The sequence below is a fragment of the Dendrobates tinctorius genome, unplaced genomic scaffold (genome assembly GCF_039654945.1).
Source record: "Dendrobates tinctorius isolate UK_male_01 unplaced genomic scaffold, ASM3965494v1 ptg000046l, whole genome shotgun sequence".
In the NCBI taxonomy this organism is placed as follows: domain Eukaryota; kingdom Metazoa; phylum Chordata; class Amphibia; order Anura; family Dendrobatidae; genus Dendrobates; species Dendrobates tinctorius.
This window is the reverse complement of record NW_027361714.1, coordinates 38,515,543-38,539,073: the sequence shown is the minus strand read 5'-3', so window position 1 is coordinate 38,539,073 and position 23,531 is coordinate 38,515,543. Positions and strand designations below refer to the sequence as shown.

Here is a 23,531-nt window from a genome sequence, read left to right as displayed (position 1 = left end):
TATCCTGTAGCAACCAATCACTGCTCATTTTTCATCTTTTAGACAGCTCTGGGACAGCGTGGCGAGTTTTGAGTGGCGACTTTTGTCTTTCGACTTTTATGTGGCAAGGTTGGTGTATGTGTGGTGAAATGTGTGCTGAGGGTGGTATATGTGTTAAAGCATGTGGTAGTGTGTGGCGCATTTTGTGTGTGTGTTCATATCCCCGTGTGTGGTGAGTATCCCATGTCAGGGCCCCACCTTAGCAACTGTACGGTATATACTGTTTGGCGCCATCGCTCTCATTCTTTCAGTCCCCCTTGTTCACATCTGGCAGCTGTCAATTTGCCTCCAACACTTTTCCTTTCACTTTTCCCCCATTATGTAGATAGGGGCAAAATTGTTTGTTGAATTGGAACGCCCGGGGTTAAAATTGTGCCTCACAACATAGCCTATGACGCTCTCGGGGCCCAGACATGTGACTGTGCCAAATTTTTTTAGCTGTAGCTGCGATGGTGCGGATGCCAATCCCGGACACACACACACACACACACACACACACACACATTGAGCTTTATATATTAGATTGTTGGGAGTAATTCCATGGCTATTGCATGTGGTGGTTTGGTTACCCAGGCCTGAGGCCACCTCTATAAATATGTATGCTGTCCTAAAGATTTTGTTTGCTAAGTGTAAAAATGAATAGTAAAATATAATCTGAGTTTTCCTATGTACTGTAGTCATAGTATTGTGTGCCAGATGGAATGCTTCATCCAACCACAGCTTTCCTTAAAGGGAATCTGTCACCCCTTTTTTGAGATATTATATAATGATATCATTCAATTGTGTGTCACATAAGGATTCTCTTAGTACTTTTGCTCCGCCCTGACCCCGCACCTTTCATGCACAAATACCTTTTTTATATCGGTTCAGATGTATGTAAACTGCCGCTGTCCGGTCTGCTGGGCGGGGCTTATTCACCTGCTCCCTCCCCCCTCCTTGTCTTGCTCTACGCAAGAAGAAATGCGTTGAGCAAGACAGGGAGGGGGGAGCAGGTAAATAAGCCCCGCCCAGCAGATCGGACAGCGGCAGTTTACATACATCTGAATCGATATAAAAAAGGTATTTATGCATGAAAGGTGCGGGGTCAGGGGGAAGCAAAAGTACTAAGAGAATCCTTATGTGACCCACGATTGAATGATATCATTATATGATTTCTCAAAAAAGGGGTGACAGATTCCCTTTAAGCAGTCCTGGTTCCTCTATCCTCCTAGAACACAAACTCCCTGTCACGGTCATGCGCGGCTGGACACAGCACCCCCAGCAGGGCGGATTTAGATGACACGCGTGACCCTGGATACACCGCCTCCAGTGGGGCAAATTTAAATACTAACACGTGCAGCTGGATACGCCGCCTCCAACAGGCGAATTTAGGTAATACACGTAACACGTAAATCTGGAAACCCCGCCTCCAGTAAGGCGAATTTAAACAATAAGGGAAAACCTGGGTAACAATAACTATGGTGGCCCTGCGATGGGGAAGTGGAGACCTCCTGCACTCCCCTGAGTCAGTGTCTCTACACTCCTAACGTTCCCTAGGTCGGTTCCGCACCGGGCGCCGCTCAGGATACCTACAAACCCTGACTCGCCCTGCACCTAAACCCTCACTGGGGAATTGGTCGATGCGGAAACTAATCCCACCACTGCACTAAACACACATAAGGAAAAGTGACAAAACAGGGGAACACCACTTAGCTTTGCTCTGTTGCTTACGCTCCCAGCAACACAGCCCACCACCTGCGTGCATCTTTTCCTCCAACCGGGTCCAACACCATTGCGCAGCCTCGGAGTCCACCACTCGCATGCAGCTGTCCAGAAAACTGAGTCCAGCTTTCCAGCAACCAAATCCAGCATCATGAGTGCAGCTCTACACCATAGCTGCCACTCCACCAAGCCATGCAAGAACTCCTTGCTGACACCATAGCTGCCACTCCAGGACTCTCACTGAGCTGCCCGGGACTCTCTGTCAGCTCCATCCTTCACCCAGGCTTGCATGTAACTTAGGACTAATCACCAACAGTGATTAACACACCTGATACTCTTTTATAGAGCAATCACACCTGTTACATAATCACGTGCACAAACTAAGGTAAGTAGAGTGCAATGACCCTAATGGCCACCGGGGGGAAAACCACCTTTGGCAGACAGCCAAAGGAAAAAAAAAGTTACTTTGTGCATTTAAACTTTCAGATCCGACCTGGATCATGACACTCCCCATCCTGATTCCCTACAGGCGTCATACTACTGGTAAAGCTATTACTGTGGCGCATAGTACCCCTAGAGGCACTGTTGCCGAAATAATAGTGACCTCTACACAGATGGTGCTTCTGAAAGAGTTGTAAGCACAATGACCTCCACTGTAATGGCTTCCACATGCTGCTCCCCACAGAAAATAGCTGTGTACAGCTCACGCACCTCACAAGTAACTGTAGCAAGTTAAAAAATAATTGCACTCTGCATATTTTCTCTTTATTTAGTAACACTAAAGGCCCCTTTACATTTAGCGATGCACCAGCAATCCCGACCACGATATAGTCCTGCAGCATGGGGATCCTGTATACAAGTTTCAGACTGAGTCCAGCCAAGTTCCTGTAGCTTCCAGAAACACACTCTCCCTGTGGCAATTACCAACCTCCATTACATAGGGCCCAACCCCTCCCGCCAGTGAGATAGACATCACATGGGCTAATCACGTGACTCTGACATCGCAGGTCCTGCCTTTAGGAAAAAACCCGGCCAAACATTAATCTGCTGGGAGAAACATATCTCCCATCCAGTAAAACACCCTTTACTGTACCACATACCTCCCCTCTATGTTCAACCCTAAGGGGGTGGTCACATGACATACAGTGAACTCTGGACAGGGCATCTACATTCCCCTGTAGTCTGCCTGCACGATGTTCCACTGAAAATTTAAAATTTTGCAGGGACAGGAACCACCTGGTGACTCGGGCATTCCTCTACTTAGCTTGACTCATCCACGTAAGAGGGGAATGATCTGTCACCAACCGAAATGTTCTCCCCAGCAAGTAGTAGCGCAATGACTCCAGTGCCCACTTGATGGCCAGGCACTCTCTCTCCACAATACTGTATCGGGTTTCAGCTGGGGTAAGCTTCCGGCTTAGGAAACTAACGGGATGCTCTTCCCCGTTAACTTCCTGAAACAGCACGGCACCGAGCCCTATCTCAGAGGCATCAGTCTGCACAACAAATTCTTTTTTGAAATTTGGAGTGATCAGGACTGGTGTACCACACAGTGCCCATTTTAACTTTGTAAAGGCCTCCTCTAACTGATCATTCCAGTCGACCATCACAGATTTTTTTACTCTTCGCCACGACAGCACCCACTGGAGGTATCGGATCCGCCCATTTGGAACAGGAAACCCTACAGGAAAGATAAAAGGGGCGGTCCGCCTTTCCTCCTCAGTTTTGGTTTCCTGTTCCAAATGGAGCAGGATCCTGCAGGATCTTACCTGGGCCATGCATCCGCCTGTGCGGTCTCCTCGGGAACGGCAGGGGCTGCGGTCCGGAAGCAGCGTCGGGGGAGATTCCGTTTGACGGTTCCCCCCTCGTCTGGTGGCATAATGGTGATGACCGGGTCCGGGGAGGGCCGCCCGGTCTTACCAGGGAGCGGACCGGTCTGGCATCCGGAGGCAGAACACCCCCCCCCCTTCGGTGGTGATACAGTGTGGGAGGTGAAGCCATGAACGCGCGAACCACGCGTGTGAGTAGCGGTGGTGCAGGAGCCAGCCGGCGCCCGACGCTCCTATACCCCGGAAGTAATGGTTGAACTTCCGGGGTAGGATGGCGATGACGCGGCGCATGCGCCCTGACACAGGGCGACTTCCGGGGGCACGACAGGAGTGAAGATAAAACAGCGCTGCAACGATGGAACCATGTCGTCCCCCACGGAGTCGCAGGCCCCAGCAGGGGATTCAGCTGGGGGCAATTCCACCAGGGACCGCAGCGCCAGGACAGAGACTGCCCGCAGGAGCGAGGCAGCAGAAACCCGATCCAGACCGTCTCAGCCATCCGACCCGGTATTAAGCTTCACTGGGTGAGTGTGCAAAGTATATACTCTACCTATTAAGCTAACCTCTCCCCCCCCCTCTCTTTTCCTTTGACCTCCCACTTCAGTCAAAGAAAAAAGAAAAAATTAAACATAAAGAATGCGCATTATGTTCAGAGCCTCTCCCTGACTCCTACCCCAAAAAACTCTGCAAACAATGCATGAAAGAGACCAGGCAGGGGTCGACGATATCTTCTAAAGATATCCGAGCCATAATTAGGGAGGAGATACAAGCCATCAACCGCGCCAGCACTCCCTCAGAGTCCAGTCATAAGAAACAGGTCGTTGTTAGTTCAGAGTCAGAGGAAGAACAGGAGTTAAACTCAGGCTCCGCATCCACGTCCTCATTGTCATCCTCGGAGATGGAAGGACGCGCATGTTTTCCACTGGACAGCGTAGATAACCTAGTAAAAGCGGTTAGAAATACTATGGGGTGTGAAGAGGAAAGGGGAGCCCAAACCACGCAGGACATTATGTTTGCGGGATTGGCAGAAAAAAAGAGGAGATCATTTCCGGTGATACCGGCAATTAAGGACCTCATCAAAAGAGAGTGGGAAAAGCACGACCAGAGAGGTTTTCTCCCATCAGCCTCAAAACGGAAGTATCCGTTCACTGATGAAGACCTATTGAAATGGACTAAAATACCAAAGGTGGATGCCGTCATAGCCTCCACTTCCAAACAGACCTCGATCCCGGTCGAGGACGCAGGATTGTTAGCAGACCCATTAGACCGAAAGGCAGAATCTTCGCTCAAAAGGTCCTGGGAGTCCACCACCGGGGTATTCAAACCCGCAATAGCCAGCACATGTACTGCTAGATCAATGCTGGTATGGCTAGATCAATTAGATCAGCAGATCGAACAAAGAATGTCAAGGGAGAAACTGCGTGCAGCCATCCCGTTGATAAGAGGTGCAGCTGCCTTTATGGCAGATGCTTCAGCGGACACCCTAAGACTGGCAGCGAGGTCGGCAGCCCTGGTGAATAACGCCAGACGCGCGCTGTGGATAAAAAGCTGGAAAGGGGACGCACAATCAAAATCCAAAATTAGTGCAACCCCATGCGAGGGTGAGTTCCTCTTCGGAAAAGCCTTAGACGAAATTCTCGCCAAGGCAAAAGAGAGGAAAAAGGCCTTCAGTGATTCTCCCATTCCGTTTTATAGGAAAACCTTTAAGAGACGGCCATTCGGGAGAAGAAGACAGTCGGACAGAACGAATAGATGGGCCACGAAAGACGAAAAGCAGAAGGGTACCATCTTCAGAGGGCCAACATATAGGAGAGATAAAAATTAAGAGTTTAGACCCACCAGTTGGGGGTAGATTAAAATTTTTTGTTACCAAATGGGAACAAATTACGTTAAGCCCATGGATTTTGAACATAATCAGGGAAGGAATAAAGATTGAATTCCTTCAGATCCCTTATGAATTCTTTGTTATAACTCGCCTTAATTCCTCAGTTCAGCAAAAGGCTCTCGAAGACGAGATTCGAGTCCTACTAGCTAAAAAAGTTTTAGTTGACGTCCCTGAGGGACAAGAGGGTAGAGGCTTTTATTCTCCCCTGTTTTTGGTTTCTAAACCAGACGGTACGTTTAGAACCATTATTAATTTAAAGAAGCTTAATTCATTTATAAAAAATTATAACTTCAAAATGGAATCAATTAGATCCACTATAAAGCTTCTGTTCCCAAATTGCGTAATGGCAGGGATTGATTTAAAAGATGCTTATTATCATCTCCCTATTCACAATAGATTCCAGAAATACCTAAGAGTCGCAGTGGAAGTCGAGGGCAGGATTCGTCATTTCCAATACGTGGCCATGCCCTTCGGGCTTTCCACGGCACCAAGAATATTTACCAAGGTGATGGCAGAAGTGATGGCCTACCTTCACCAAAAGGACACACTGATCGTGCCATATTTAGACGACTTCCTAATAATTGGGAATTCAGTCAAACAATGTACCGAACGCGTGACTGACGCAATCTCGTCTTTTCAGAGCCTTGGCTGGATCATCAATATCCAAAAGTCCAGACTCGATCCACAATCTCTCCAGACATTTCTAGGATTTCAACTAGATTCCTTGACCCAGAGATGTCTACTACCTCAGGTAAAAATCACCCTCACGAAACAAAAAATACGAGCAGCTATAGATAGACCACGGGTGTCCTTGAGAGGAGCAATGTCACTATTAGGATCACTTAATTCTTGCACCCCGGCAGTCCGGTGGGCCCAGCACCATGTCCGTACACTACAACACCAGATCCTCCAGGAGGATAAGCGACATAGTGGGCATTTACAGAGCAAAATAACCCTGTCACAAGAAGTCTTGACTTCTCTAGAGTGGTGGTTAGATGATGACCATTTATGTTCAGGAGTTCCATGGGTTATAGTTCCATCCTGTATCGTAACCACCGATGCCAGTCCCCAGGGCTGGGGAGCCCACATGGAGAATGAGTTTCATCAGGGAAGGTGGAATAGAGAGGAATGCGAATACTCATCCAATTTAAAAGAACTGACTGCAGTGTTCTATGCTCTATACAACTTCCTTCCGCAGCTCCAACAGAAGCATGTCAGGATCCTATCGGACAATACCACCACCGTGGCCTATATAAACAGACAAGGAGGAACTCGATCAGAGACTCTAATGTCTTCAGCGGCAAGAATTTTAAACTTAGCAGAAAACTATTTTTTGTCCCTCTCGGCCCTTCATATCAGAGGTGAGAGCAATCAAAAGGCAGACTTCCTAAGCCGACACACTCTGCGGCAAGGAGAGTGGCGCCTCAATCAGAAGGTCTTCAGGGACATAGTAGCCCTATGGGGACAAGCCGAGGTGGACCTTTTCGCCACAAAGGAGAACAGGCAGATAAAAACATTTGCCTCCCTATCTCCATCAGACCACTCAGACATACTAGACGCCCTTCTAGCTCCATGGAATTTCAACCTGGCGTATGCGTTCCCTCCATTGATCCTCCTACCTCAAGTAATTCGGAAGATCAGAGACGACAAAGCAAGGATAATCTTAATAGCACCGTTCTGGCCAAAAAGACCGTGGTTTTCGTGGCTGCAGATTATGTCAATAACAGATCCTTGGGTCCTTCCTTCGACTCCCAACCTACTCTCCCAAGGCCCCTTTTTCCACCCTCAAGTGGTCAGCTTGCACTTGACGGCGTGGAATTTGAGAGGCAGTTATTGAGGACAAGAGGATTCTCTGAGTCTTTAATTACTACACTACTACAAAGTAGAAAACAGTCCACAACCCAAATTTACACTAGAATATGGAAAAAATTTCTTCAATTCCATACAGTACCTCATACAGCAGAAGTTCCAATAATCCCAATCTTAGAATTTCTGCAGAAAGGGAAAGACTTAGGCTTAGCAGTAAATACGCTAAGGGTACAAATATCGGCATTAGGAGCACTATATGGCCATAATATAGCAGGCAACAAGTGGATAACTCGATTCATTACAGCATGTGAACGAATAGCTCCAATCCACATACCCTCCGTCTCTACATGGGATCTAAATCTGGTCTTAGACGCCCTAACGGTAGACCCCTTTGAGCCGATCGACACAATACCCTTCAAACACTTAGCACTTAAAATGGCCCTCTTGGTAGCACTGACCTCAGCTAGAAGAGTGGGTGATATCCAGGCCTTGTCAATAGATCCACCTTTTTTTCAAGAATACCAAGACAGATTGGTATTAAAACCAGACCCTGCCTACCTGCCAAAAGTGGCAACAAAATACCATAGATCTCAGGAGATACTCCTCCCAACCTTCTATATAAATCCCTCTACTCCGGAAGAGCAGAAGTTCCATACTCTGGACGTCAAAAGAACTGTCCTAAAATATATTGAGAGGTCCAACAGTTGGAGGCAGAGTAGGGCCCTATTGGTTTCATTTCAGGGCTGTAAGAAGGGGTATGGAGTCACGAAGAGCACCATTTCCCGGTGGATCAGAGAAGCCATTCGTTTAGCCTACTCCGCAAAAAACGAAGATCCTCCAGGGAACATCAGGGCGCATTCCACCAGGGCAATGGCAACTTCTTGGGTGGAAAAGGGAGATGTTCCGATTGAAACTATATGTAAGGCGGCAGTTTGGTCATCCCCTTCTACGTTCTATAACCACTATAGACTTGATCTTTCATCAGCCTCTGACTTAAGCTTTGGCAGGACTGTCCTTGGCACAGTGGTCCCACCCAGGTGATGGTCTCTGGAATCTCTCCAGTGGGTGCTGTCGTGGCGAAGAGTAAAAAGCCGGATTACTTACCGGTAATGCTCTTTTAATGAGTCCACGACAGCACCCGCTCACTTCCCTCCCTAAAGATATTAATAGTTAAAGTATATCAACCAAATAATGGATAAGAAAGATGTTAAAATAAGAGAACATTGCCTAATCCTTGGCGGTCCTTCTGGTACTCTGAAACGTAAACTGAGGAGGAAAGGCGGACCGCCCCTTTTATCTTTCCTGTAGGGTTTCCTGTTCCAAATGGGCGGATCCGATACCTCCAGTGGGTGCTGTCGTGGACTCATTAAAAGAGCATTACCGGTAAGTAATCCGGCTTTTCCCTTTTAAGCAATCTGTTAAAGGCGCGGACAGGGTTGCAAAGTTGGGAATGAACCGCCTATAACCTAAACCCTCACTAGGGAATTGGTTGGTGCGGAAACTAATCCCACCCCTGCAATAAACACACATAAGGAAAAGTGAAAAAACGGGAACACCACTTAGCTTTGCTCTGTTGCTTACGCTCCCAGCAACAGAGCCCAACACCTGCGTGCATCTTTTCCTCCGACCGGGTCCAACACCATTGCGCAGCCTCGGAGCAAACAGAGTCCAGCATGTTGAGTCCAGCTTTCTAGCAACCGAATCCAGCATCATGAGTGCAGCTCTACACCATAGCTGCCACTAAACCAAGCCATGCAAGAACTCCTTGCTGACACCATAGCTGCAACTCCACCAAGCCATGCCAGCCCTCCTCGCAGACACCATAGCTGCCACTCCAGGACTCCCACTGAGCTGCCCGGGACTCTTTCAGCTCCATCCTTCACCCAGGCTTGCATGTAACTGAGGACTAATCACCAATAGTGATTAACACACCTGATACTCTTTTATAGAGCAGTCACACCTGTTACATAATCACGTGCACAAACTAAGGTAACCAGAAGTGCAATGACTCTAATGGCCACCGGGGGGAAAACTACCTGAAATCACCACAGTGCAATGACCCTAATGGCCATCGGGGGCAAAACCACCTTTGGCACACAGCCAAAGGAGAAAAAAAGGTTACTTTGTGCATTTAAACTGTCAGATCCGACCTGGATCATGACACTCCCTGTCCTGATTCCCTACGGGTGTCATACTACTGGTAAAGTTATTACTGTGGTGCTTAGTACCCCTAGAGGCACTGTTACCGAAATAATAGTGATCTCTACACAGATGGTGCTGCTGAAATAGTTGTAAGCACATTGACCTCCACTGTAATGGCTTCCACATGCTGCTCCCCACAGAAAATATCATCCAAATAGAAAAGGGAAGCCATATTCAAAATATAAAAATATACATTCTTTATTGAGATATAATTAAAATCACAAGCAAAAAACAAATGAAAATATAAAAAGTGGGTACTGTAAAAATCACCACAACAAGAGGTAAGATAAAGTAGAATGACGAGATAATATATATCCTTCTTGAAAGATACTGATCCAAATATAGATAAATATATACTCATTCAAAGACATGCCAAGATTTTAAATATAAACAATAAATGCAAAAGTGCAAATGTGCAAGGAATAGCATGAAAAGGCATGGTAAAGGAATGAAATATCAATTTGACCAATGTGTACCTATGCAAAATGCGGCAAAAAGAGATGAAGTGGACAGTATATTACCTCAAGTGGTGGGCAGGAGGGTCCCCGACACGCGTTTCGCGGCTGCTTTCTCAAGGGGCGCGTGAGAAAGCAGCCGCGAAACGCGCGTCGGGGACCCTCCTGCCCACCACTTGAGGTAATATACTGTCCACTTCATCACTTTTTGCCGCATTTTGCATAGGTACACATTGGTCAAATTGATATTTCATTCCTTTACCATGCCTTTTCATGCTATTCCTTGCACATTTGCACTTTTGCATTTATTGTTTATATTTAAAATCTTGGCATGTCTTTGAATGAGTATATATTTATCTATATTTGGATCAGTATCTTTCAAGAAGGATATATATTATCTCGTCATTCTACTTTATCTTACCTCTTGTTGTGGTGATTTTTACAGTACCCACTTTTTATATTTTCATTTGTTTTTTGCTTGTGATTTTAATTATATCTCAATAAAGAATGTATATTTTTATATTTTGAATATGGCTTCCCTTTTCTATTTGGATGATTTAGTATTGAAGCTTTCTTTTGCCTAGGCTTTTCAATTTTGATTATTCCCCACAGAAAATAGCTGTGTACCGCTCATGCACCTCACAAGTAACTGTAGCAAGTTAAAAAATAATTGCACTCTGCATATTTTCTCTTTATTTAGTAACACTAAAGGCCCTTTACATTTAGCGATGCACCAGCGATCCCGACCACGATACGACCTGGACAGGATTGTTGGTGTATCACTAAATGGTCGCTTGTGAGCTGCCACACAGGCAGATCTCACAGCGATGCAGCAGCGATACAGCGGTCATTACTTACCTTTCAGACGAGGCGATCCTGACATCCTCCTGCTCGCGTCCATGCGTCGCTCGACGGCGCCAGCAGGAAGCGCCCGTCAAGAAATGGAGCTGCGCGATCAGCGACAGACAGCGGGGGGAGCCGGTCAGATATCGATATCGCTATGTGTAAAACCCCCTTAAGTAATGGAATTAATTGTACAACCAGAATGCCCCTGTAGTGCCTATCAGCTTGCCCTAAAGATAAGTGCTCACATGGTGTCCCCTAAAATAATTAACTTAACTAGAGCATCCCTAAACTGCCAAGCAGCGTCAGATAGTATTAGTCCCCCAAAGTAACTGAGCTAAGGAAAGTGCTCCTATCGGCCCCAAAATATTTGTTTGTGCCAAGTGTAGGCATTCACTCTGGTAGGTAATGGCAGGGCGGCAGTATCGAGGCAACACACAGGCATAAAGTCCAGTTTCAGTGGTTTAATGTCACTTAGTAACCAGCAGGTTAACAGAACATAAGAAAAAACCATACACATACTCCAGCTTGGAGAGCCACTGGTCCCAGACTCACCCCTTGCATAGGACGGGCTTAACTAAGCGGCTGCCAGGTCCTGCGGCATCCGCCAGGTGCCATTCCTGGGGTTCTTCCGAGTCTTGCTGCTGTAGTCCTGCAGCATGGGGACCTGTATACAAGTTTCAGGCTGAGTCCAGCCAAGTTCCTGTAGCTTCCAGAAACACACACTCCCTGTGGCAATTACCAACCTCCATTACATAGGGCCCAACCCCTCCCACCAATGAGATAGACATCACATGGGCTGATCACGTGACCCTGACATCATCGCAGGTCCTGTCTTTAGGAAAAAACCCGGCCAAACATTAATCTGCTGGGAGAAACATATCTCCCATCCAGTAAAACACCCTTCACTGTACCACACAAGGTAGAACTTTTAAAATTATTAGTGTCCACATATGTCCCCGAAAGGGCTCACAGTAGTAACAGTGACCTCATGCAGCGTGTCAACCATTTGTGGCAATACTATAAAACTTAAAATTCTTACATAGTCTAGTTCCCACACAGCAGTAGATTGTTAAATGAATGATGATGATGCTTTTGTCTGTATTTAGAAAATCAAATGTATTGGGCCAAAAGCTGGTCATGGTGGAGGGGAGAGACGGCTAAGTAGCTTACTCCTGCACAAGGGGCCCACCCAGGGATTCCCCTGTTCTCCTGTGGTCCAGTCCAAGCCTGCACATGTGTTGACGGTTTGACATTTGCATTAAACATAAAATTTCTGGTCTTACTAATCATAGAAGTAATATATATTTCCAGAATGTCCCTCCTGACAGCACCATGGAGGTTGTCCTTCCTTCATCCTTATAGGGACAGGAAATGCACGAGAGGTTAAAAGGTCCCCTTCCACTCCCACACTCCAGTGTTTTTCCTGTCCCTGTAAGGACAGGCACGAGAGCACTGCGGAGGAAGATAGCTGCGGCATCCAGCAAGAAGAAGAAGCTTACCAACGGGCCAGGGGGTTCGGGGTCCAAACGCCAAATCCTCCCATCAGATGGTCCGGGGCAGCACCCCCCTAAGGGGGGGTTCTCCACCAGGCATCCCGTGGAGCGCTGCTTCGGGACTCTGAGCCCCTTCCCCTCAGCGGGGCTCCCGCCGTCGCATCCCGCATCATTCCCACATCACTTCCGGGCGCCAGATGATGTCTTCCAGTGGCGTCCCAGCGGGGAATGGAGTGGCAGACGGCATGAGGATCAATCCACCCACTCAAGGCAAGGTAGGACAAAGTGGCGGGGTGAATCGGCCATACGGGACACTGCCATGAAAGGCGCTGTGAAGGCCAGCGATCACCCTGAACCACCAACGTCTGTAAGTATTGGGCATGATGGACATGACTTAAGAAAGACAGGACCTTTAACCAAAAAGCTCCTGTGCTTCATGATAGCAAAACACTGCACCGACTCATGCAGCATCAACCTCTAGGAAATCGGGCAGATCTAATAGAATGCCTATACGTGCCAGCAAATTACCCTCAGGATAGTCAGGGGCGAAAAGGCCTCTTTCTTTGCTGAGAGACGCACAGTGGTCAGAAAGGAGGTACAGACCTCCATCCCAGGACTGTTACCTTCTCAGACATCCACCCCATACTAAGAGACCGGCCCTGTTAGGCTGAGCGGGACTGCGCTAGTCAGGTGTCAGCCGCTAAGCAGCCAGGATGGGAGTCCGGTCAGTCATCGGACAAGGATATCCAGTCGCCATATCCGTACAAATGATTCTAGAGGAATGGGAGGACGCTGAGAAGCGGCTTGTTGTCCCTTGAGACTTTAGGCTCGGCTAGCGTCAACCAGGTTAACACTTGGGATGGAGTTCCTAAGATCGACACCCCAGTGGCCAGGGTGTCAAGGAAGACTTCAATTCCCTTTGAAGATTCCTCTAGTCCCAGAGAACCCTTGGATAAGATGGCCGACGGGCTCCTAAAGAGGGCTTGGGAGGCCAGTGCGGCGGGCACATCGGTCGCCAGATCCATTCATCTATGATTGACCAGTTAGAGCACCAATTTACAGGGAAAACCCCTAGATGCGATTTCTTAGAGGACCTTCCCCTGTGAGAATTGCAACTGGATTCCTGGCGGACGCTTCAGCCGAATTGGTGCGTTTTCTCCGGCCAGGAATAATTCTTTATCCAAGACTGCTCGCCAAGCCATATGCATGAAGATCTGGTCAGGGGTTTACCAGTGGAAAAATAGGTTAGGCGCCATACCTTCTCAGGCGGGAAGGTAGTTGGACCGGTCTTAGATATAATAATGGAGAATGCCACTGACATTAAAAAGATGGTTCCCGAGGGGAAACAAAAAGGTTTTCCCTTTCAGAGGTCCCGTCCTTTCCAAAGGCAGGAATGTAGAAGGAAAGGGAAATCGGCTCACTGGGATTACCAGAAGGGGGGAATAAGTAAGGTCCCCCTTCTTGCTCCGGACAAAGTTCCTGGAGCAGGAGTGACGCCATAACAGTCGGGTCGCCTCAAACACTTCTCGGAAGCATGGGGCTCATCTCCCAGAACCAGCGGATCCTGAATACAGTTTCCCAGGGCTATACCTGCAAATTCATAACCCCCCCAGCACGGTTTGTAGTTACAAATCCCCGGCCCAAAACCCTTATAGACCCTATATGGGCAGGCGTAAAAGATCTGTTAAGATCAGAAGTAGTGGTTCTGGTTCCAGGAACAGAGCGAGGTCAGGGCCACTATTCAACTCTCTTCACAGTAAAAAAAAAAAAAAAAAAAAACCCTTCGAGGGAGAGTCGGACCATTATAAATTTAGAACCACTAAACCAATGGATCCGATACAAAAGTTTCGGATGGAGTCCCTAAAACCACCAACCCCTGGATAGATCAGAATGCCGCAACGTGCACAATAGATCTAAAGATTGCATACTATCATGTTCCCATCCACCCTCACCCTTAGAGGTTCCTGCGGTTCGCACTAAAAATAGGAAGCGGAAACTACTATTTTCAGTTTCAGGCTCTTCCTTTTGGAATAGCTTCAACACCCCGGGTTTTTACGATGCGGGTCCCCAGGATCGTGGCACACTTAAGACAAAGCGGCCTAATCATCGTGCCATACCTGGACGACTTCCTCATAATAGCTCGTTCAGCATCAGGGTTAAGAAGACAACTCGACTGGGTAATCGCCACGCTCGAAAAACCTAGGTTGGACTCTGAACAAAAACAAGTCAGACCTGCAGCCTGGTACCCGGGAAAATTCCTGGAAGTCACATTAGATTCCAAAACAAGAATCTCGTTTTACTGGAAGAAGGAAAAGAGACCCATTAGGAATAGGGTCGTCAGCTATGGCGAGATCGAATATCCATAAGAACCGCAATGAAGGTCCTAGATACCCTGACAGCATGCATACCCTGTGTAAAGTGGAGCCCAAGAAGTCTACAAGGAAAGCCGGTCAAAATGGGACAGACTGCAGACGGACAAAGAAATTCGGCCGTCCCCAGCCTAGAATCATCTCTGAAGTGGTGGACCATTCACAAGAGGGTGCCTTGGATCCTTTCACCACACGTGACTATCGTCACGGACGCCAGCAGGAAAAGATGGGGAGTTCATCTGGAAGGGGGGTGCCACCAATAAGCATGGCCCGAAAACATCAATTGATAGTCCTCAAACTACAGAGAACTACGAGCAGTTTGGGAAACACTAAAGCGAAGCCGGTCGAGTCTACAGGGCCAACATATAAAGGCCATGTCAGACAACGTAACCACAGTATCTTTCCTACGCCACCAGGGGGCCCCAGGACACGGGAAGCTTCGGGACCTGGCGGCCCACATCTTCACCTGGGCGGAGAACAATGTTCGCCCCATATCAGCGATATACCTACAGGGCTCCGGGAACAACATAGCCGACTATTGGAGCAGACAAGAAGTCCGAGCCACCGAGTAGGAATTGAAAGAGGTGATCTTCATAGACTTGTGCCATTGGTGGGGAGCCCCCAGCTGGACCTCTTCGAGACAAAAAAAGAACATCAAGCTACAGAGATTCTTCTCCCTCAATCCAGCAGACCAACCAGAGGAGTTGACTCCTTTAATCAGAGATGGGGGGGGGAGACTGCCGTACGGCTTTCCCCTCATTGCTATAATACCAAGAATCCTTAGAAAGATCCAGGAGAAAGGAGCAGGATTAATGCTTGTGGTATCCTTAAGGCCCAGGCAGAGTTGGAGAAGATGGCTCAGGAGGGGCCGCTCCATCTACCAACAGCAGATGACCTGCTTATCCCAGGACCCAGTTCTGCACCCAGATCTGGAGAACCTACAGTTGGCAGCAGGGTTCCAGAGAGGGAGATCCTAAAATCCAGAGGCCTCTCTGACCAAGTGATCTCATTGATGCAGGCCAGCCGTAAGCCCGTTACGAGTGCAAGCTATAGAAAGATTTGGAGGAAGTTTTGCTCAGAAGGTGGTAGTACCCCCATAGACCTATCTCGCCCAGATATCCCTCAAATCCTTGACTTCCTCCAGGCAGTATTTAATAAAAGGTCTGAGTCCAAACACACTGGAAGTTCAGATAGCAGCTTGAAGTACTCTTTGATTTCTCATTTGCCTCTCATCCAGGGATAGCGCATTTGCAAAAGATATCCAGAGAATTGAGACCCACGTTAAGGAAAACAGTTCCCCCGTGGGACCTAGATCTGGTACTTAATGCTCTATGCAGACCCCATAAGAGCCGATACCAGAAATAGACGTCACAAACTCACACAAAAAAAAACCAAAAACCGTCATTTGGTAGCCATCACCCCAGCCAAACGGCCGGGTCAGATCTAGGCCGTCGGTACAGAACCCGTACATTCAGATATTTGATGACCGCATAATACTAAGACTGAACCCGGGATTCCTCCCTAAGGTAGCATCTCCCCAAAATTTAAACCAGGAGATAGTCCTACCCTTATTCTGCCCATCCCTGAAAAACAATAAAGAAATATTCTTTCACTCATTGGATGTCAAACGAGCGGTCACAGGCCATTTAGAGGCCACTCGAGAGCGGCGACAGGATACAAAATTATTTATCCAATATGGGGGTAGAAATAAGGAGCATCTACACACTCCCTGGGAAGGTGGACAAAGTCAAATATCTCCTCAGCATAACGAAGCTGAAGGATTACCTATACCAGAAGGGCTTAGAGCTCTTTCTACTAGGGCGTTGGCAATGTCATGAGCAGAGAGGGCGAGAGCCTCAGTAGTGCAAATATGCAGGGCCGCCAACTGGTCTACTCTAAACACTTTCTGTAGACACTATAAATTGGACACCTTAGCAGCTAGCTAGATGACCTTCGGTCATAGAGCACTGCAAGCAGTGGTCCCACCCTAAGGAATTCCTACTTTGGTATTCTCCATGGTGCTGTCAGGAGGGACGTCCTGGAAAACAGAGATTAGACCTACCGGTAATGTTATTTCCAGGAGTCCATCCTGACAGCACTGGTAGTTCCCTCCCGATGATTTGTATTTGTAATAATATGCTTGTACAAAATCTCAATAAATAATAATTGCATCCATACTGGTGTGGTGCTTGGAAAAATCACTGGAGTGTAGGAGTGGGAGGGGACCTTTTAACCTCTCATGCATTTCCTGTCCCTATAAGGATGAAGGAAGGACAACCTCCATGGTGCTGTCAGGATGGACTCCTGGAAATAACATTACTGGTAGGTCTAATCTCTGTTTTTTAACTATTCCAGATTGTTCAAATTGGAGCAAAATTTATGTTTGTGGCTGGTTTGTCTCTGTCAGGAGTCGCCACAATTCTTTTCGGGTATGTTACAATAAACTTTGTTTCAATGTTATATTAATATGCTGATGCACAAATACACTGTGGTTAATATACAAACTTACACATATACTGTGTATTAGCACACTGCGAATAATGAATACATGAATTCCAATATTGCTATATATGTGAAAAAAAACAAAGTACTTGGCTAACTTTTCTTTAATGAAAAGCGAAAAAAAAACATCCAACCACGTCAAGGTGACCTTAGTATGGACGGTCTCTAGCTGTAATGAGTTATTTTTATGCGAAAGAGATGGAAACCCATATTATCTCGTAATGAAACCTTTTTGGGAAAGTTCAATGGATCAAGTAATAATAATAAAAAAATAAAGAATGCACACCATTTAATATTAAATTGATGTTCAGGTTCACAAATAAATATTGGCCAATATACAGACAGATACATACACTATGCGTCAGCACACAGCAATTAATGCGTACATAAACTATAATATTGTTATGCCCGCAAAAATGGACCTCACTTTTTTGTGTATAGTAATAGCGGAATTTCTGTATTCTTTAAATGCAGTGTGCAGCTTTACCTCTGTATGAAGAACTGAAGCAGAACGAATCTAGGGAGCTTTAAATCAGTGTTTCACTGCTATAGAAAACAGCTTTTAAATACTGTGCTCCTTGCCTTGGAAATTTTAGTGAAATCTGCGAAATTACTAATTCTAACATGTAATATTTTACATCGTTAGCAGTGCAGTTGAGGGGCTGAAGAGAACTTGATTGTTTAAGCCCCTAGGATCTAGTGATCATATGATTGTTGGCAGTGCATATTGTGTATTGTTATGTTATTTGTATTTTATTAGATTTTATATATGGTGCGTTGTTAATACATAGGTTCCTTATGAATGAGCTACTATAAAATTCTCATGTCCTCAGGGCATGCATAAATTCTTCAAATATCAGTCTTTTTCTCTCCTTCGCCCCATTGGGGGACACAGGACTGAGGGTGTATGCTACTGCCGACAGGAGGCTGACACTAAGTGAATGAAAAAAAGGTTAGCTTCTCCTCCGCAGTATACACCCTCGCCCTGGTTGTCTGCGAGACCAGTTCATGCTTAGTGTCCGTAGGAGGCACACGTCTGTTTTCTTTTCCCAGACTTTCTTTTTTTTTTTCCCATGAAGATGAGACGGGCGACGGACCCTATTGAAAGGGTCCGATCTCCGCAAACCATCAACGGGCGAGCACGTGGATTGTCGCCTCCACGTATCCTCTCCTGCAACGTGGGACATGATGCTGGACTTAGCCCTGACCACCCTAAGGTATTGAAACCCTAAGCTGTACAGTGGCACACATTTAGTCCGTGCGGCGCCCACTGCACCACCAATGCAGAGACTGCGGTGATGGAAGGAGGCGGACGGTCCCTCTCCTCTTCCCTTGGAGGGAAGATGGAGTTAGAGTGCCTGCACCATCCTTGCTTTTTTCATGCAGCCCCCCTTCCCCACCCCCCCTAACCTGAGGCTGTCAGCTGTAGCATCCAGGGGTGAGGCGCGGAAGGAGGTGGGCTGGGAGGTCAGTCTGGCGCTGGAAATTTAGTCCCCGGCTTCAGCCGGTACTAGGCCTGGGGCAGATGCCCCGCCCCCATGACGTCACCGGTGGTCACCTCTTCTTTCGGTGTATCCGCCCACACGCCGAAGCGCACTTTTTTTCAAAAGGGAGCAGCTGTTCCGCAGCCTGGACGCCTAAGGGGACACAGGGCTATGGACACAGGACTGGGGTAAGTGTCACCCCCGAAGTAGGAGTCCACCCCCCATTTGTTGGCAGGGCCTGTCCCTTTTTGCCAGAGGCTAAGTGATTTGCTTATCCCCCCTGCAGACATATCACCTAGCAGGGCCACCATGCCCAGAAAGACTAAGACGCACGCTTTTCTGTATGCTGCATGTACCTCCTGTCGGTCCGCTTTCCCACAGGCACAAAGCAAACAAATATGCGAAGCCTGTGATTCCAAAAGTGCTCAGAAGCCCTCCCCTGCGACCGAGCCCAGTGTTGCTTACGAGAGCAATCAAGTCCCTTCGAGCCCCAGATAGGGGCATGGACAGCGGCTCGCCTGTCTTAGAGGGGTCCTCCACCTCACAGGAGCCTCCGGCCTGCAGGGGCCGCTCTCACTCTAGGCAGATGCAGGGGAAACGAACCCACACAGCATCTCCCAGTCCATCTGGTACCTCGGCATCCATGAGCTCTGCCTCTTGCTCGCCTTCACCAGTAGTCGATAACGAGCAAAGTACAGATTACGACTCGGACGAGCCCCTGGACATAGATACTCCGGGTTACCAGGAAACAGTTGACCGCCTCATCGAGGCCGTCAACCAGACCCTGGGGATTGATGATGAATCCACCCTGGCCTCGGGTCACAAGGTGTCATTTAAGTGGGTCAAGCGGCCTCATAGAGTATTTGGCACTCATCCAGAGTTTGAGGACATAGTGCAATGACACAGGGAACGACCAGACAAGCGTTTCTCAGGCCAGAAGGCGCTTGAGGCAAGATACCTATTTGCCCCTGATCTCCGTAAAAAGTGGGCGGAAGCCCTGACTGTAGATCCACTCGTGTCGCGCTTGGCCTTTAAGACCCTGTTATCTATACCTAATGGTTCCTTTATGAAAGATCTCACTGACCGTCTCATACTGTAGAGAGCCTGGCTCGCTCAGTGTTTGAGGGATCAGGTTCAGCACTCTCTCCCTCGTTCGCAGCAACTTGGGTAGCCAAGGCCATGGTTTCTTGGTCAGAATCATTAAACAGAGCCTTGCAGGATATGGACCTGCCAGCTGAGGTAGCAAATCAGATCGCTTTGGCCGCAGACTACTTAATTAATGCATCATTGGATGCGGCTAGCTGCGTGGCATTCGCTGCCGCAAATGCGATTTCCATTAGGAGGGCTCGGTGGTTGAGGACTTGGCATGCAGATTCAACCTCCAAAAAATCCTTTACTTTTTTACCCTATCAGAGCGGCCGCCTATTCGGTGAGACGTTAGACCAGCTTATCTCTGACTCCACAGTGGGCAAGAGCAGTTTTTTCCCTCACCAAAGGGTTAAACAGCCTTTTCGCCACCAGCTTCAGACACGGTTTCGGTCCTTTCGCAACCCCGGATGGGTTCAGCAACCAACCCCGCCGTTTCAGGTCGCCCCAATCGGGACAGGGATCGTCAAATCTCATATAGAGCTAACCCGTTGGGAAGAATGCGATCCCACCAGCCCAGATTGAGGGGACCTAGGTCACAAAGATCTTCACCCAAATGACTTGAGGCAAGTTCCGGGTGACACCAGCAGAGTAGGCCTGGTTTTGCCACGTCTGGCTCTCTGTCGTACACGACACATGGGTAAGAAAGCTGGTATCCTCGGGATACAAGTTAGAGTTCGTCAAGCACCCCCCCCAAAATGATTTTTTTCTTTCTCGTCCCCCCAAAATGGAAACTCTGGCACAGGCTTTGTTCAAGGCCATCGAATTGCACAACGGTGTTGTTATTCCCGTACCAGAAAACGAAAGATTTCAGGGGTTCTATTCCAACCTGTTCACGGTCCCCAAAAAGGACGGGACTGTCAGGCCCATTGTGGACCTAAAGCTTCTGAACAGATTTGTCAGCATCAGACATTTCCGGATGGAGTCTCTCCACTCGGTCATATCTGCCATAGGACGGGGAGAATATTTGGCCTCTATCGACATCCAAGACGCGTACTTGCGCATCCCCATTTTCCCTCCACATCAGAGATTTTTATGCTTCGCTATCAACGGCCTACACTATCCATTCGCAGCTCTGCCTTTCGAGCTAGCCACCGCCCCCAGAGTGTTCACAAAGGTCATGGCGGTCGTCATGGCCATCCTGCACTCCCAAGGCATAGTTGTCTTGCCTTACTTAGACGACCTCTAGATCAAAGGTCTGTCATTTCGAGCATGCGAGGAAAGCGTCAACATCACCCTAGATACACTCTCCCGCTTAGGGTGGTTAGTCAATCTGAATAAATCTTCCCCTGTTCCAACACAGGAGACTGCCTTCTTAGGGATGATCTTCAACACCTCCCGTGGGTTGGTAATTCGCCCTCGGGACAAGGCTCTAGCCCTCCGGCAGGGGGTCCAGGCACTTTGCCATCCAGTTCCCCGCACCATTCGTTTTTGCATGAGGGTCTTGGGGAAAACGGTGGCAGCAATGGAAGCAATTACGTTTGCCCAACTCTGTCTTCATCCCCTGCAGCACACCCTCTTGGCATCTTGAGACAAGAACCCGTTTTCTCTTGATCACCGGTAATGGTTGTCCGTGCAGGTCAGGCAAGCACTCAGATGGTGGACGATGAGTTCCTCCCTTCTTCAGGGGAGGCCTTTTCCCCCCAGACCATTGGCTGGTAGTAACAACCGACGCCAGTCTCCTCGGCTGTGGAGCGGTTTTTTGCCATCATTCAGCCCAGGGACATTGGTCGCTTCGGGAATCACGCCTCCCGATCATCTTGCTGGAAATATGAGCGATCCGGCTAGCTCTGCAGCAGTTCCATCATCTTCTAGCAGGCCGCCTCATCCGGATTCAATTGGACAATGCCACAGCTGTGGCTTACATAAACCATCAGGGGGGCACCTGCAGCAGGGCGGCCATGCACGAAGTAAAGCACGTCCTCCGCTGGGCCGAGAGAAACCACTCGGTGATCTCGGCAGTCCACATTCCTGGCGTAGAAAACTGAGCAGCAGACTTCTTCAGCCGGCAGCGTCTTGCATCTGGGGAGTTGTCTCTCCACCATGAGGTCTTTCGGCAGATTTGCCAACGTTGGGGAACTCCGGATGTGGATCTGATGGCCTCCAGATTAAACGCCAAAGTGCCCATCTTTGTCGCTTGGTCCTGAGACCCACCGGCAATCGCTGTGGACGTGTTAGTCCTTACATGGAACCAGTTTTGCCTCCCATACCTGTTTCCTCCGCTACCCCTGCTTCCGAAGGTCATCAGGAAGGTCAAGGCAGAGGGGGTCCCAGTAATACTGATTGCCCCAGATTGGTCTCGTCGGGCATAGTACGCAGACCTAGTGCAGCTGCTCGCCGACGTCCCCTGGCGGCTGCCAGAGCGCCAAGACCTACTTTCCCAGGGCCCGTTCTACCATCAGAACTCAGGGGCCCTGGGTTTGACGTCTTGGCCGTTGAATCTTGGCCAGAATGTGGTTGCTACAATGGTTAGCGCTCGGAAGCCCGCCTCAGCTTGTATTTAACGCCACAGCTGGAAGGTTTTCTTCACATGGTGTAGGGACTGTGGTTATTCTCCACTGAGGTTCTCCATTCCCAACATCTTATCTTTTCTCCAGTCTGTCCTAGACTCAGGTTTAGCTCTGAGTTCCCTCAGGAGACAGATATCGACCTTATCCATCCTATTCCAGCATAGGATTGCTACCATTCTGCAGGTAAAGACCTTCATACAGGGGGTCTCCCACTTGGTACCTCCCTATAGGGCCCCTCTGGACGCATGGGACCTTAACCTGGTCCTAGGTGTTCTGCAGGAAGCTCCATTTGAACCTCTACAGGATGTCTCTTTGGCATACCTTTCTTCTAAGGTGGTGTTCCTCATGGCCATAACGTCAGTCAGGCAGGTCTCGGAGCTGGCATCTGATTTTCCACAAGGATAAGGTGGTTCTCAGGCCGGCTCCTCCTTTTCTGCCAAAGGTCGTTTCCTCGTTTCATGTTAATGAGGATATTGCCCTCTTTTTGCCCAGCACTGGTACACCGTGTGGAAAAGGCTCTCCATACGTTGGATCTGGTGAGAGCTCTCAGGAGGTACGTGTCACGGGCTGCACGCTGTTCATGCTCCTTGAGCGTCGCAGGAAGGGACTTGCTGCCTCAAGATCGACCATAGCCAGGTGGATTCGTCTGACGATTCAGGAATCTTACCGCATCAGAGGAGCAACTGTTCCAGCAGGGATCAGAGCACACTCAACTCGGGCAGTGGGCGCCTCTTGGGCTCTTCGGCACCAGATATCGGCAGAGCAGGTTTGCAAGGCGTCTGTCATGTCGGACACTGTTCACACCAGGGTGTCCGGCAGACAGCGGTAATACCCCATCCTACCACTTGGTTCTCAGCGGCGCTGGTTGGTCTTCTGATCCGGCTTGGATTGGGTTAACCAGGTTGTCATTCTGGCTGAGGGCTTAGCCACGCCCTCTGTCTTTAAATTGTCCTGCGTGACTATGGGCGTCGCCGACTATAGCTCTTGCCTTGTGCTAGCGATACCGGTCTAGAGTGGTGGTCTAAGGAGCATACGGTTTCTGGTGTAGTATATTCCGTTGTTGCCATTTTGCCTCCCTGTGTTGTATTTTTTGGTTGCCCTTGCACATTATTGTATTCTCCTGTATGTACGCGATGTGGTGCGTTTCCTTTATCCCTGTGCATACTTATTAGTGGGGTCCGGTGTTTGGTCTCCTCACTGAGTGGAGGGTGGTGGGTTCAGCTTAGGGCTGGACAGGAGACAAGGACAGGAGGCCCAGGCA

At 48.4% G+C, this 23,531-nt stretch overlaps 2 protein-coding genes across 5 annotated transcripts in view; both read left to right on the top strand.

Moving 5' to 3' along the window:
- LOC141089434 (MFS-type transporter SLC18B1-like) overlaps window positions 1-23,531 on the top strand; it is a 164,642-nt gene that overhangs the window by 34,334 nt on the left and 106,777 nt on the right. For all 4 annotated transcript variants that reach the window (XM_073575839.1, XM_073575838.1, XM_073575840.1 and 1 more), the window contains exon 4: window positions 16,984-17,057. In XM_073575839.1, the coding sequence (XP_073431940.1) occupies window positions 16,984-17,057 (74 nt within the window). The remainder of the gene's footprint in view (window positions 1-16,983; window positions 17,058-23,531) is intronic.
- On the top strand, window positions 3,201-9,234 carry LOC141089432 (uncharacterized). The gene is made up of 2 exons (XM_073575829.1): window positions 3,201-5,170; window positions 5,265-9,234. Exons 1-2 carry the CDS (start codon window positions 4,267-4,269, stop codon window positions 7,289-7,291), a joined length of 2,931 nt encoding a protein of 976 aa, XP_073431930.1. The 5' UTR covers window positions 3,201-4,266; the 3' UTR covers window positions 7,292-9,234.

What these genes read in the sequence shown, in the direction of transcription:
- LOC141089432 (XM_073575829.1), top strand. Translation starts at nt 4,267, where the DNA reads ATGAAAGAGACCAGGCAGGGGTCGACGATATCTTCTAAAGATATCCGA. An exon ending in TAGTGCAACCCCATGCGAGG is followed by an intron (nt 5,171 to 5,264) that starts GTGAGTTCCTCT and finishes TCCGTTTTATAG; the next exon opens with GAAAACCTTTAAGAGACGGC.